A 13,759-nucleotide genomic window follows, 5' to 3' on the forward strand; every position below is an offset into this window, starting at 1 on the left:
TAGATATAGACTCATCTGACAGCAAACATAATGGATCAGAACAGCAAGTTAAACAACCCTTCCTGGAAGCAGTCAACCAAATCCAGAATGTGGGACATTCCACAGGAAAACTGACTCAATTTCTCTAACAAATCAGTGGCGTAAAAAAAAGAGGAAGCAGGAAGGAGAACGTTTATAGAATAACTAAGTGTCTTAAGAGACCTATCAACCAAATGCCACTTGAAGTTTGGATGCTGACTGGAGTAGGTTGCCATCTCCTTCTCCAGGCAATCTTCTCAACCCAGGAATCGAACCTATATCTCTTACATCTCCAGTACTGGAAGGCGGATTCTTTACCACTAGCACCACCTTGGGAAGCCCAAATCTATGGCAGAAAGATATGTTTTGAGACTAATAAGAAAAAAGGAATATGGACCAGGTATACTATGAAATTGTTTATTATGCTAGGTATGATAAAGACATGCTATTTATGTTTTATACCTGAGAGATACATGCCAAAGTATCCTGAGGGATCTGCTATAAAATGCTTAGTCCAAAAAAAAAATGGGATGTGGTAGGGGAATAAAATATGATTGGCAAAATGCTGATAATTGTTGGAGCTAGGCAATGGACACCACAGGGTTCATGATTATTCTTTCTCCTTTGGGGTATGTCTGAAAAGTATAAAAAATGTAAACAAAAGGCAACAGTCATCTCTGGTGATTTATGCTACCTAGGTTAAACAAAGAAAGAGAAATACTTTATGTCCCAAAATTAATTTCGGTAAAAATCCTTTGGGAATAATCAGTAAATGAGGTAAGTCCTGATCCTTATGTCCATCTCCATCCCTGGGCTCCTTTAATCCCACTCCTAGATCAACCCAAATCTGCAGATAACACAAGTTACATAGGGGCAACTTCAGATTTACATCTTTTCATTGATTTCTCTCAGTTCAAAAAGCACAAGAAGTAAGTTCTAACAGACCTCATGGAAATGCAGGTGTGGAACGACAGGTCTTAAAGTAAAACTTGTCCTTAATTAAAATGGTTGACCAACCAATAACCACTTCCCACATCTTAGAGAATTTTGTCTATATTTAAAAAAAGGAAATATGAACTTCCTCATCCTACAAAATGTTAAAAGGAAATGTCAAAAGTTATTCACAGATATCTGTTGTACATCTATCCCAAACAATTTTCCATCTTGAAAAGCACTAATTTTAATTAAGTCAGAGAAAGACAAATACTGTATGATATCACTTATATGTGGAATCTAAAAAATACAACAAACTAGTGAATGTAACAAAAAAGAAACAGATACAGAGAACAAGCTAGTGGTTACCAGTGGGGAGAAGGAAGGGAGGGGAAGATAGTGGCAGGGGACTAAGAGGTACAAACTATCACGTGTAAAATAAGCTACAAGGATATACCGTCACGTGTAAAATAAGCTACAAGGATATACCGTACAACAGTTTTCTCTATGGGAAAGCCACGGGCCCTGAGCCTGTGATTATGAGCTGCAGTAACCATGCACACCCGAGCCAAGGATACCCATATTTCCCACCATACAGATGGAATACACCTGTCAACACAAAGGGAAATGGGATCCAGAGATGCAGGAGGAGTTTGAGGGCCTGAGAATGTAGTTCAGGCATCTGGAATCAGCTATGCCTGAAGACAGGCTCCTTCCATACTTTCCAGTTTCAAGAGCCAGTAACATTCTTTTTGCTGTTGTTGCTTAAGCTAATACGAAAGTTTCTATCCCTATAACCAAAAGATCTTTGATTAACACAATATATGAAAAAAAAATCAAAGGAGATGTTCTGATATATCTTATCAAATTTATCTACATGATTCTCATTCACACTTACTTTAAGGAAGTAGTCATTTGAACCAGTGGCTAAGAGAAGGTGATTACTGTTGTTGGTGAAGTGGCAGCAATTGACTTGCTCTGAGTGCTCATCATAGATACGCACTAGTTCCCCAGTCATTGAATTCCAAATCTGAAGAGAATAGAGAGAATAAAGTTTACAAGTACCTTATTTTCAAAGGGAATATAGAGAAGCAAAGCAAATGTGAGCTGTTTTGCAGATGTTATCCATCCTGTCTGCCAGGTTTTCCCAGTCAGACATGATGCTAATGAATAACTCCCCCTTCCCTAAAATGTCAGCATTTTGCTAGAATTTTTTTTTTTTAATTACCTGCAAGTAACGCAAAACATTACATTTTTCAAGGGCAAGATTTCACATGTTCAAATGAATGATAGCAGGCAGAAAAGTGTTATAAAGGGGATGGGATAATGGACTTCAGATCAGAAAAATTTATCACAGCCAGTCCAAGGCCCAGCTCTACCATTTTTAAGTTGGGTATACCTAGCCAAGTCCTTAATTTACCTGCATCTCAGCTCCCCACTCTGAAAAATGGGAATACTTGCACCTGTCTTCCACAATTCATGGTGTCGAATGACAAAGAACTTGACAAGTGTTCTGCTGACTTCAAGGTACTAATAAATAAGTAAAGGCAGATGTGTAAGTGGGGAAAAAAAAATAAAAGCTAGGGAAACCTAGCTTTCAATCATGGTTCCACTGCTGCTACTACTGCTAAGTCACTTCAGTCGTGTCTGACTCTGTGCGACCCCAGAGACAGCAGCCTACCAGGCTCCTCTGTCCCTGGGATTCTCCAGGCAAGAACACTGGAGTGGGTTGCCATTTCCTTCTCCGATCATGGTTCCACTAGGTATTAGTTAATATGAGCCTGGGCAAGTGACTTCATCTCTGAACTTGTTTCCTCATCTGTAAAATGGGATCAACACTTACCAAAATGTAGTGAGAAAAGGATAACGTAATATGAGTAAGTGTATAGTATAAAGCCTCACGCAGTGTTAAGTTCTCAAGAAGTCTTCTTCATGGTTACTATGAAAGTAATCTGCTCCATTGAAGAAACAAAAGAAATAAATTACCTAGTGATTCTTTACTGGGCTTTGGACTGTTAGAGGTACTAATGTCCCTTCCACAGCATTTTGTTTTATCCTCTCAAAGCACTCCCCAGAAGTCCAAAGAGTTTATTTCAAAATTCTTCAATAAGTATTTCAGCCTCTTGCTTTAAATTTCTTACAAACAAAAACTTGAGCCACATAGCTCTGACTCTGGAACAGCACAGAATGGCCAACTCCAAGTCTGACTCAGAATAGAGGCTACAAAGTAAACTAACTGGTTGGTTGTAAAGCCACATAGAGTCCAATCTATCAAGAAGTAGATTTTTCCTGGACACTCCAAGGTCCTCTTCAAGTAGGTGCAAACTTCAGGAAAACTTTCAAGTCACTTTCATAGTCCCAGGTCCACTAAGGCCCACCCCACCTATCCAGATTCAGCACTCCACACCCCTTTTGGAAAAAAGCCTACAATGACGATTTCCCTCCATTTGTCAAATAAAACATTTCTCTAGACTTCAGGTTCTCTTAAATTCCACATAAATGCTCTGGCTTAAAGCCAAATTTAGGAATAAGAGACAAAAAAATAATTAAAGGTAAAAATCAATGGGTTTTCTTTTCTCTATTTACTTTGTAGACTAGTAACCTGATTGTTAGTATGTTTATTCATCTAGTTTTGCACTGAATACAAGACAGTTCATAAAGATAAAAAATCTGGGTTGCATTTCAAAGATTATATATTTTACAACAGGAATCAATCTCAGACAATAATTTTCTGCAACAACACTTCCAATCACAATACACTTGGAGATTTTAATTGATATTTAACTCACAGACTTATCAATAAATGGCAGGCAAATTCATTAATTTGAAATTGTTTTTCCCAGCTGCCTGATAAATATCATGGGCTGATCAACCTAGGCATTTTTGCTAGTGCTTATAAATAAAAAATTTTAGACAGCATTAATTTATAATGGATAAAAACTGGTTGGCCTCAAGTTAGTCGATAAACAGGCAAGAGTCCTTTCACCCAACTTATTCTAGTCCCTCAGTAACAGAAAAAGAAAATGAATTTTATGGTGGTTACAACTCAAGAAGAAAATAGTTCCATACCTTCACTTTCTTATCCACTGAGCAGGTTGCTATAAATCTGTCATCTGCAGAGAATGCACAGCAAAGCACTTCATCATCATGAGCCTTGATTTCTAGAAGTTTCTCTCCTGTTTCAGCTTTGAATACCTATACACACAACAATAAGATCTTTTTACTATAACTGCTTACCCATGGATCATCATTCAATAAAAAATATTTGTTTAAAAGATCTTAATCACTATTATTTTGCAAGAGAAGTGAACCTTGGCAATATCAATCCAAAAAAATCAAAATTTGTCAGAATTCATATGCCTTAACATAAAAAAGAAAATTGTCCCTTGTTAAATGTTTATAACATCAATAAAAAGAACTGACAGGACAGCTTCAATTCTTGAAAACAGCTTAGCAAATTCTTAACAATCAACAGAAAACAAATTATTCAATATGCTTTCTGTGGCTCAAAAGCCACATCAATACAAGTGGTAATCAAGTACACATATAGAAGTAAGGCTTACAATCATAGCCTTGCAATCTTAATTTTTTAAAAAATACTATTTATTTATTTGGCTGCATCAGGTCTTACTTGCGGCATGTGGGATCTTTTTTAGTTGTAGCACGTGAACTCTTAGTTGCAGCACATGGGATCTAGTTCCCCAACCAGGGATTGAACCTGGGCCCCCTGAGCTGGGAACATGGAGTCTCAGCCACTAGACCACCAGGGAAGTCCTTTGTAATCTTAAATTTAAGTGTTTTAAAACTAATTTTTGTTTCCTTCAAAATCAAAAGGTTCAATACCAATTTAAAGAAAAACACTCAATCATGCTGTCTGAAAACAAATGAGAAATTAAAGAAAGCACCTTCAAGCATCTTAGGAAATAGTCTAGTCCAATTCCTATTTATAGTCAGAAATTTTCCCAAGTCTGTGACAAAACAGGTATTTGATTTAATCAGCATGTTTTAATCAGAGCCCTGTTCACTGCACTATGACATCCTTCTGTCCTTTAACAGTGATCATTTCCTCATTACCCTTAGCTGGCACATGGGTGACAGTAACTGAATGCTAAGGTAAAAGGCACTTCTACAACACTTGGCAAGTTTAAAATTATGAAAACACACCACCATATCTTTTAAATCTATAGAGATATCTTTCATAAGATGTTCAAGAGATCTCATTGTTCCTCTACTCCTAATGTATAATTTTCTTGAGTTTCAGAATTGAAATATACTCTAATATGCACACAGGAATTCCCTGGCAGTCTAATGGTTAGGACTTGGCGCTTTCACTGCCAGGGCCCAGGTTCAATTCTTGGTTGGGGAACTAAGATCCCACAAGTCATGTGGCATGGCCAAAAAAGAAAAAGAAAAAATACACCCAGTATTAGGTACATGACTCAATTTTTCTCAAAAGAGAGGTTTACCTGTAAAGTTTTATCAGCTCCACAAGAAGCTATTCTTTGACCATCGTCAGAAAAGCAGGCATGGTAAACAGCATCTGTATGGGGGCGGACAACCAAGCGGGAGAGGTTCTTCATGTTTTTTTTGTTTCTAAATATAAGGAAAAAATGAACAGAAACCAAATAAATGTAAGTAATCATTTTCTTTCCATAATAAACTCTTTTAACACAGTTATGCTCCAAAAAATAAAAAACTCTTACATTACCAACATGTAAATGACAGTGGAGATCACCTGAAGTAAAAAAGCATAACAGCAAGCAGCACCTCAAGATAAAAGTTACCCCGTATCAAGCAACCTATCATGTATTATAAATATCCAGTTAATCAAATAGACGTCATTTTTTATCTTCCTCTGATACTTTAATAACAACATGTGCAGAGAAAACATTATGAAAGGAAAAACCTCAAAAAAAAAAAAAAACTATCTTTTTTTAAAAGGAAAGAGTTATACCAAAATGAAGCTCATTCCCTAACTAAAATATGACATTACACCCACCATTATGATATGCACTTTAAAACTGCTCTTCTCTAATTATTCCAATATAGAGGGGGAAAAAAGTCATTTTCTTTGTATCTTAATCTACTAAATACTATTCCACTACTATATATATTATATTACTTTACAGGGCTAAAGGATAAAGGAATGTAATGCACATACTTAAAATGGGGAAAGTATTAGAAGTGTCTGAATTACACACACATATACACCCCAGTCACTATGAGTAAGTATGTTAAATGGTATCACCTTAAGAGTCAAAGGTTAGGAGTCAGATAAACCTAAAAGGCCACCCTAATTCTACTACTTATTGGATGTGTAAACGTACACAAATAACGTAAGCTAGTAGGTTTCTGTTTCCTCATATGTAAATGTAAGTAACGATACCTATTCTAAGCAAGTGTCACACACAAAATAGACCAAAGGAAAAAAGGGAACACAAAGGTAAATCAGACTTAAATCTTGCCTAGGAAGTATTAAACTTCACTAGAAGTGATAAAAAAACAAGCTACAAAAACTAGAGTGATGAGAATCCAGAGGATAAACAGGTAAGTTACCAGCAAAGTTCAGAGAATAAGATTAAGAAACTACTTTCCACTATCTATCTACTCAATTTCTCAAAATTCAGAAACTGCCAGTCACAATGATGCACATATAGCCAAAAAGTATTAAAGAACAAATGAATCTATGAATAAGTGATTTCTTTGAAAGCTGAAACTCAGTTAAGTTTATATGAACCTAAACTTTCTACAGAAAGAACAGAGAAGCTTTCTAGTACTGAAAAATAAAGCTGCTTTGAACATGACCTGGTCAAACCCAGTTAAGGCTTACCCAGTGGCTCAGTAGTAAAGAACCCACCTGCCAATACAGGAGACATGAGCTCTATACCTGACCCTGCTCCCACATGCTGCGGAGCAACTAAGCCTATGCAACACAATTACTGAGTCTAAGCTCTAGAGCTCCAGAGCGGCAACAACTGAAGCCTGTGCACCCAGAGCCCGTGCTCTGCAACAAGAAGCACCACAATGAGAAGCCCGTACACTGCAACTAGAGAAAAATCATGCAGCAACGAAGACCCAGCACAACCAAAAATAATCAATCAATTTATTAATAAAAAAATACAGCTATAAAGGGCATTCCCTGGCAGTCCAGTGGGTGGGACTCCATGCTTCCACTGTAGGGGACACGGATTCCACCCCTGGTCAGGGAACTGGGATCTCACAAGCCACAGAGCCAGAAAAAAAGAAACAACAATGATACAGCTATGAATGACTAAGCATCAAAGGGTTGAAATACAAGTGATGAAATGAGAAAAAAAAGAAAAAATAATAACAAACTCAACAATTCAAAAGAGAACAAGAACTAAATCTATGCCGATCTGATTATGAGACCAAGTACTACAATTCTATTTTAGTCACTAAGACACAAATTCAGCTGTATATATTATACCAACTATATAAACCAGGCAAAATAGTAAATGCTACTTATTCTTAACAACAACTACTAATATTCATGGAGCACTTTCTAAGATCTAAGTACTGTTCTAAGCACCCTACAAATTCATGTTTACATATACACACACATTCATTTAATCCTCACAATAATGCTATGAAATAGTACCACTAGGCAAGAGATGCTGAGTTAACTCTCTTCTAATAATACACAACTAAAAAACTGCATGAGCTAGGAATCAAGCCCAGGCAACCTAGAGCCAGAGCCCACCAGGCTCCTCTGTCCATGGAGTTCTCCAAGCAAGAATACTAGTGTGGGTACCCATTCCCTTCTCCAGGGGATCTTCCTGACCCAGCGATCAACCCTGGGTCTCCTGCTTGCAGATGGATTCTTTACCAGTTGAGCTAACAGGGAAGCCCAATAAGGGCTTTATGCCAGGCAAAGTACTCATCACTTTATATCCAATATCTCATTTAAACTGTCACAAAAACAGAACTTATTTTAAAGCTTTGTTATCACTACTCGATGTATGAGAAAGGAAAGTAACCCGTTAACTTGTTCAAAAATCACAAAACTCTTAGGTTCGAGAATTGAGTCACAAACCTAGGTTTGTAGATTCAAAAACAATGCTCTTCACTACTACAATGTATTTTTAAGTAAAGCATTTACAGCAATATTTAGGATGACTTGTCAGAAGTCAACTTATAGGCAAGCATCTATTTCAATGGACTCTTTGAAAACATATGGTTACTTTTCTAGAACTTTTCAATAAGTAAGAATGCTTATTAAAAGTTTGAGCCCTTTCCAAAGTAGTTAAATCTTCCTGGAGTGAATGTATTCGCTACCTGAGAAATAATGACACAGTCAGCGCTCTGCTCCCTCTGGTTTCTCTCCTAACCTACTTACACCCACTCCAGGTAAAGCATTCCGTTATCGACCTCCTGCTTGGCCTGCAGCTTAGCTTGCCGATAAACCTCTGAAGTTTCCAGTTCACAGAGGCCCAGTTGCACAATATTAGGAAATGGCTGTCGTCCAAGAAGATGTCCATTTAAAGATAAAAACTCCTGGAAATTCTCACAGTCTGTACCATCCTATGAACAAAATCGAATTGCTTAGAAACATAACCAGAGCCAAGATCAGACATTTTTCTGTTTCTGTGATCTTGTCACTTTAAAGGCTTAAATATTCTCTATATGAGCTAAAATTAAATAGCCAACCATTAGGTAACAAATACACAGTGATCCTCTTCAGACTTTTAAACACAGGGTAAAAAAAGTCTCATTATCAAAGTACTGCTCTAACACATTCTTTTTCCTAAAAAAAAAAAAAAAAATCACTGAACACTTTATTTCCCAGCTTTCAAATCTCAATCCTATCCACATTCCCAGTAGGAAAGTAGACAAAATAATGAGACTAATCAAGATTAAAGTGAGGAAATTATTGCTCTTCACCTCTTCTATTTTGCTCATCCCCAATATTAAATCTAGAATTAAATGTATGTCCTTTAAGGACTTATTTTTAATATTAATATATACCTTTTCATCCAATATATGCCTGTATTCCACAAATTCATGAATCAGATGAGCAGGGCCTACAAGTTCCGTTTTTGCTTTAATCCAATCCAGGGAAAACATTAAAGCACACAGTTCCTTTAAAAACAAAAAAAGTAAGATCAGGAGCTCTGTTCAAGAAAACAAAGAATTTTAAATCTACCATCATTACCCTAACACTACTGAGAGAAACTTAGCAGATACCTAGAATTTAAGGACAAGAAGGAACATATCATTAATTCCAAAGAAACAGAAAATGAACCTCACAGCTTAACTCAAATTTCAGTTGGACTATTAAGACTTAAATATAAAACAGAAACTTCAAAAACCACCAGAAGATACAGATATTTACTATTTTTGTAACCCTGGGGTGAAGGAAATTTTCATACACATGACACCAAAACAAAATATCAGAAAGAAAAACAGTGATGCATTTAACTACATATAAGCTCAAATCTTCAATACATTACCAATATAAATAAAATTTAAGACAAAAGATAAAACAGGAAAAGAATTTATTTACAAATGTATGGTAGATGAGAACTTAGTATCTTATAAAAATTATAACAAGAAAAAGACAAACACTCCAACAGAAAAATAGGTAAAGGCAATGGATGAGAGCCAACTCACAAAATAAAAAATACAAATGGTCATGAATCTCACCAATAATCAAAGGGAAACAACAAACATTTACGTTTCATTATTATCAGATTTTTAAAAGATTAAAAGGAATGATAAGAATATTAGCTAGAATCAGAAGAAATGGTCACTCTTGTACACTGCTGGCAGTGATGTAAATCAGAGCACTCTTCTAGAGGACAGTTTGGCAATCTACATTAAAATTCAAGCTGTATACATCATCAACCCAACATTACACTTACAAAGGTGTCCTAAGAAAATAAGCCAGTCACGTGTGCTTAAGTAATCTAACCATTCCTGAAGCAACTGACCAACCATAATGTAGCTATACAATTAAACAGTATACAGCTTTAAAAAATTATGTTTAAAAAATTATTGGGACTCTCCTGGTGGTCCAGTGGCTAAGACTCTGCCTTTCCAATGCAGAGGGCCCCATTTCAATCTTTGATTGGAGAACTAGATCCTCCCACATGCCACAACTAAGACATTTCCATGCTGCAACCAAGACCCAGCACAGCCAAATAAATAATTTTTAAGTATATAAAAAATGTTAGCTCGAAAGAAAATTATATCAGTCTATATAAACTGACAAAAAAAAATAACCATAAAATACAATTAACTAGAAAAAACAAAATATAAGACTATATTCCTATCAAGATCCCATTCTGGTTTTAAACAACAGGTGTGTGTATCTGAGCAGCAAAATGACCTAGAAAACTACACACAAAAGCATTAGCAATGGCTATGATCTTCATTTAGTTTTTTCTTCAGTTTTCCAAAGAAAGTAAGCCACTATTTTTAAAAATCAAGGGGAAAAAAGGTTAAAAAATGAAAGGAACTGAATCCTATCACACTATCATACATGTCAAATGTTTTTAAAAGGTGCATTGACCCAGTAATTTCACTTCAGGGCATTTCCAAAGGAAATAATACAGGTATGAAGACAAACAAGAATTTCATTACATCATCATAAGGGGGGGGAAAAAACTGAAAACCTAAATGTTCAACAACTACAGTTTGGCTAAGTAAATTAGAGCATAGACAGATATTTATTGGAATACCATCATTTCAATGTTGATTACTAAACAAACGATTTTGCGAGGTGGAAAAAAGTAGGCTACAATACACCATATTCATAATCAAGAGACGATATACCTTAGCATAGAAAACTTATTCAAAGTACATACGTTTTCTAAAATGTTAACATTTTGAAAGGACTTCAAATATCATCTATGTGCTGATGATTCCCAAATTTTATCTTTATAACACAGCCTTCCCAGAGGTTCAGGTTGGTATACCCAACTATATGCTCAATATTTTCAGTCAGATATCTTAATATGCACAGCAGACTTGATATATTCCAAATGAGTTCCTAATCGTCCCATCATCCTTGGAAAAATACTTGTTTGACCCACAGCTATTCCCATCTCAGTTCACCACAACTCCAATCTTTCCACTGCACAAGTTTAAGTTATCTTTGACTCCTCTTTCTCTTATGATACACATCAAATTCTCAGCAAATCACAATGATCCCAACACCAAAATCATCACTTCCTTTCTCCATGCAGAAGGCTTTTGCCTTCTTCTGAGCACCTACTATCCCTTGACATAGTAGAAATCTATCTGTCCTGTATCAGTATCTCCCCAGCATATAAGTTCAATGAGAGCAGGGACTTTGTGCCCGTGGTATGTTGTTCATAATGAAGAACAATACCAGTACACAACAGGCACTCCATAAACATTTACTGAATGAATATACTTTCCCAGCCTCCATTTCCTCTCAAAACTTACAAACAAATCCATATCACCCACAAAGATAGTTACTGGTATGAAGAGAGTTAATTTTTAGGGGGTTCACTTACTGCAGTTACTAAGGTACCTGCAGGTAAAAACAGTTAACAAAAACTAAATTATTTGCATAGAATATAACCCTATTTTTACCAATAAAAGAAAATTCTCAAGACAAAAGTCAGAACAAAGAAAATAATGTTTCTTAATGAGTCATCTTACTTTGTGCATATTAGCACTGGCCATGTGATAGGCCAAAAAATTGTACCAATACATGCAGTCCTCCTGATCTGGTGAAAGAGAATGCAGCCGGTGATGTCTCTGGAACTGAGTGACCATCTTCTTGTGTAGATCCTGAAACCCAAATGAAACATTTCAGAAGACAGAAGCAATTTCATAACCCAGGCATCACAGAAACTCCACCTTCCAAAGCTATATAAGAGCGTACAGGACTTCCCTGGTGGCACAGTGGGTGGGAATCCACCTGCCAATGCGGAGGACATGGGTTAGATCCCTGGTCTGTGAAGACTCCACATGCCACTGAGCAACTAAGCCCATGTGCCACAAGTACTGAGCCCTCGGCTCCAGAGTCGAAAGCTGTAACTACCAAGCCCACATGCTGCAACTGCTGAAGGCCGCATACCTAGAGCCCATACTCCACAACAAGAGAAGCCACCATAATGAGGCCCATGCACAGCAATGAAGAGTGGCCCCCACTTGCTGCAACTCTAGAGAAAGCCCATGCAAAGAAACAAAGACCAAAATAAATAAAATTATACATTAAAGAAAAGGTACAGAGAATCTCCCCACAAGATACACATTAATTACAAAAGGAAAAAACAGTAACTTTACAGTGGAGAAACTTTAACCAGGTAACCAGTGCTGCTATCACTGGGAAGCCATTATCAACACCCTGGGTGTGATGCCCCGAGAAGGACACACAGCACCTCTGTAGTGTTACTGCCAAAAATACACAACCTTGCTCTAGTCAAGAGAAAGCAAGAGACAAACCCAAACCAAGGAACACTGTACCAAATGCCTGGTGAGTACTCTTCCAAAGGGACCACAGAAGAAAGCAAGCTGAGGCACTGTCCTAAATTTAAGTAAACTAAGGAATGGACAATATGTAATATGAGAAACAAGTGAATCTGATCTACACAAAGGACATTAATGGGAAAGCTGGGAAATTCAAATAAAGTATCAGCTAACAGTTCTTTTCTTGTCCTTGTTAGTCGCTCAGTCATGTCCGATTCTGTGCAACCCCATGACTGTAGCCCGCCAGGCTCCTCTGTCTGTGGTATTTCCCAGGCAAGAACACTGGAGTAGGTTGCCATTCCCTTCTCCAGGGAAAGTGAGTCCCAGTACTTAGTCAATGTTAATGTTTTGGCTTTGATAACTCTATTACAATTATGTAAGATGTTAACATTGAGGGAAGCTAGGTAAAGGTATACACATAGAAACTATACTATTTCCTATACTAAAATTCTATAAGACTTTTCTATAAGTATAAAATCATTTCAAAATAAAACTTAAAAAAAAGGCATGTACAGAGATGCAAGTACCTGAAGCTGGCTGCGATTCTTTTCAGTAAGGAAATCCACTTGCAGATCATGTAAATAATAAAGAAATGATTTTCCATTCCGGTCACAGAACAAGAGAGACTTATTAACAAATTCCTGTAATATGTCTTCAACTTCTTCTGTTTCCAAGTCCCAGAGGATACATAACACCTAGGAATCATTTTAAGCATTTAATGTGCCACAATGTACAGTGAACCAGGATTGCAGATAAGAGATTAAAACAAAAAAAATCATGTATTTAAAGCCCTGAATAATATCTCCATTTGATAAGAAGTTCAAATATTCATCAAGATAAAAAAGAGAAAGTTCAGAAGAAGTCAAATATTTCTCCAGGTTCATGAAAATCACTGAGAAACAGGTAACTCACCTGAGTTCAACACCAAGTCCTTGAAGGAAACTAAGAGTAGTGGGATTTCTACATCCTCTACCGTACCTCCTCAGGTATACAGGTTTTATCTTGCTAATATCCTCTGTAACAATATCCTCAGTACTAAGCCAAAGCTTACATGCCACAAATAAGGGGATGACAAAGATTGTTGATCTGTCTATTACCTTTGTAGGCACCTTAACATCTTTCTGAAAGATGGAAAGATCTGTGTAATAATCTTTGATATCTTCTCTGAGCATTTCAACACTTATAGACATGGCTTCATCTAGAGCCTCATAATCATAAGATGAAGATTTTCTTATCCTCTTAAATTGCTTATTCTGAAGTTGCCTGAGGTAGTACTCCCAGCGGTTGGGAAAATCTCGTAAAAGTGCACCAATTAAAGACACTACAAGAGGGGAACCTAAAAAAT

General features: G+C 36.7%; 1 protein-coding gene across 5 annotated transcripts in view; it reads right to left on the reverse strand.

The window, feature by feature from the left end:
* Positions 1 to 13,759, reverse strand: part of APAF1 (apoptotic peptidase activating factor 1) — an 82,767-nt gene that overhangs the window by 47,841 nt on the left and 21,167 nt on the right. For 3 of the 5 annotated variants that reach the window (XM_061125561.1, XM_061125560.1, XM_061125563.1), the window contains 8 exons: positions 13,512 to 13,750; positions 12,942 to 13,109; positions 11,602 to 11,733; positions 8,938 to 9,051; positions 8,309 to 8,493; positions 5,418 to 5,544; positions 4,021 to 4,146; positions 1,850 to 1,981 (listed from right to left, as the gene is read on the reverse strand). In XM_061125561.1, the coding sequence (XP_060981544.1) occupies positions 1,850 to 1,981; positions 4,021 to 4,146; positions 5,418 to 5,544; positions 8,309 to 8,493; positions 8,938 to 9,051; positions 11,602 to 11,733; positions 12,942 to 13,109; positions 13,512 to 13,750 (1,223 nt within the window). Of the gene's footprint in view, positions 1 to 1,849; positions 1,982 to 4,020; positions 4,147 to 5,417; positions 5,545 to 8,308; positions 8,494 to 8,937; positions 9,052 to 11,601; positions 11,734 to 12,941; positions 13,110 to 13,511; positions 13,751 to 13,759 lie in introns of those variants that run through there. The other 2 variants (XM_061125562.1, XR_009689811.1) reach the window with 2 other exon arrangements.

This window comes from Dama dama, chromosome 22, assembly GCF_033118175.1.
Source record: "Dama dama isolate Ldn47 chromosome 22, ASM3311817v1, whole genome shotgun sequence".
NCBI lineage: Eukaryota > Metazoa > Chordata > Mammalia > Artiodactyla > Cervidae > Dama > Dama dama.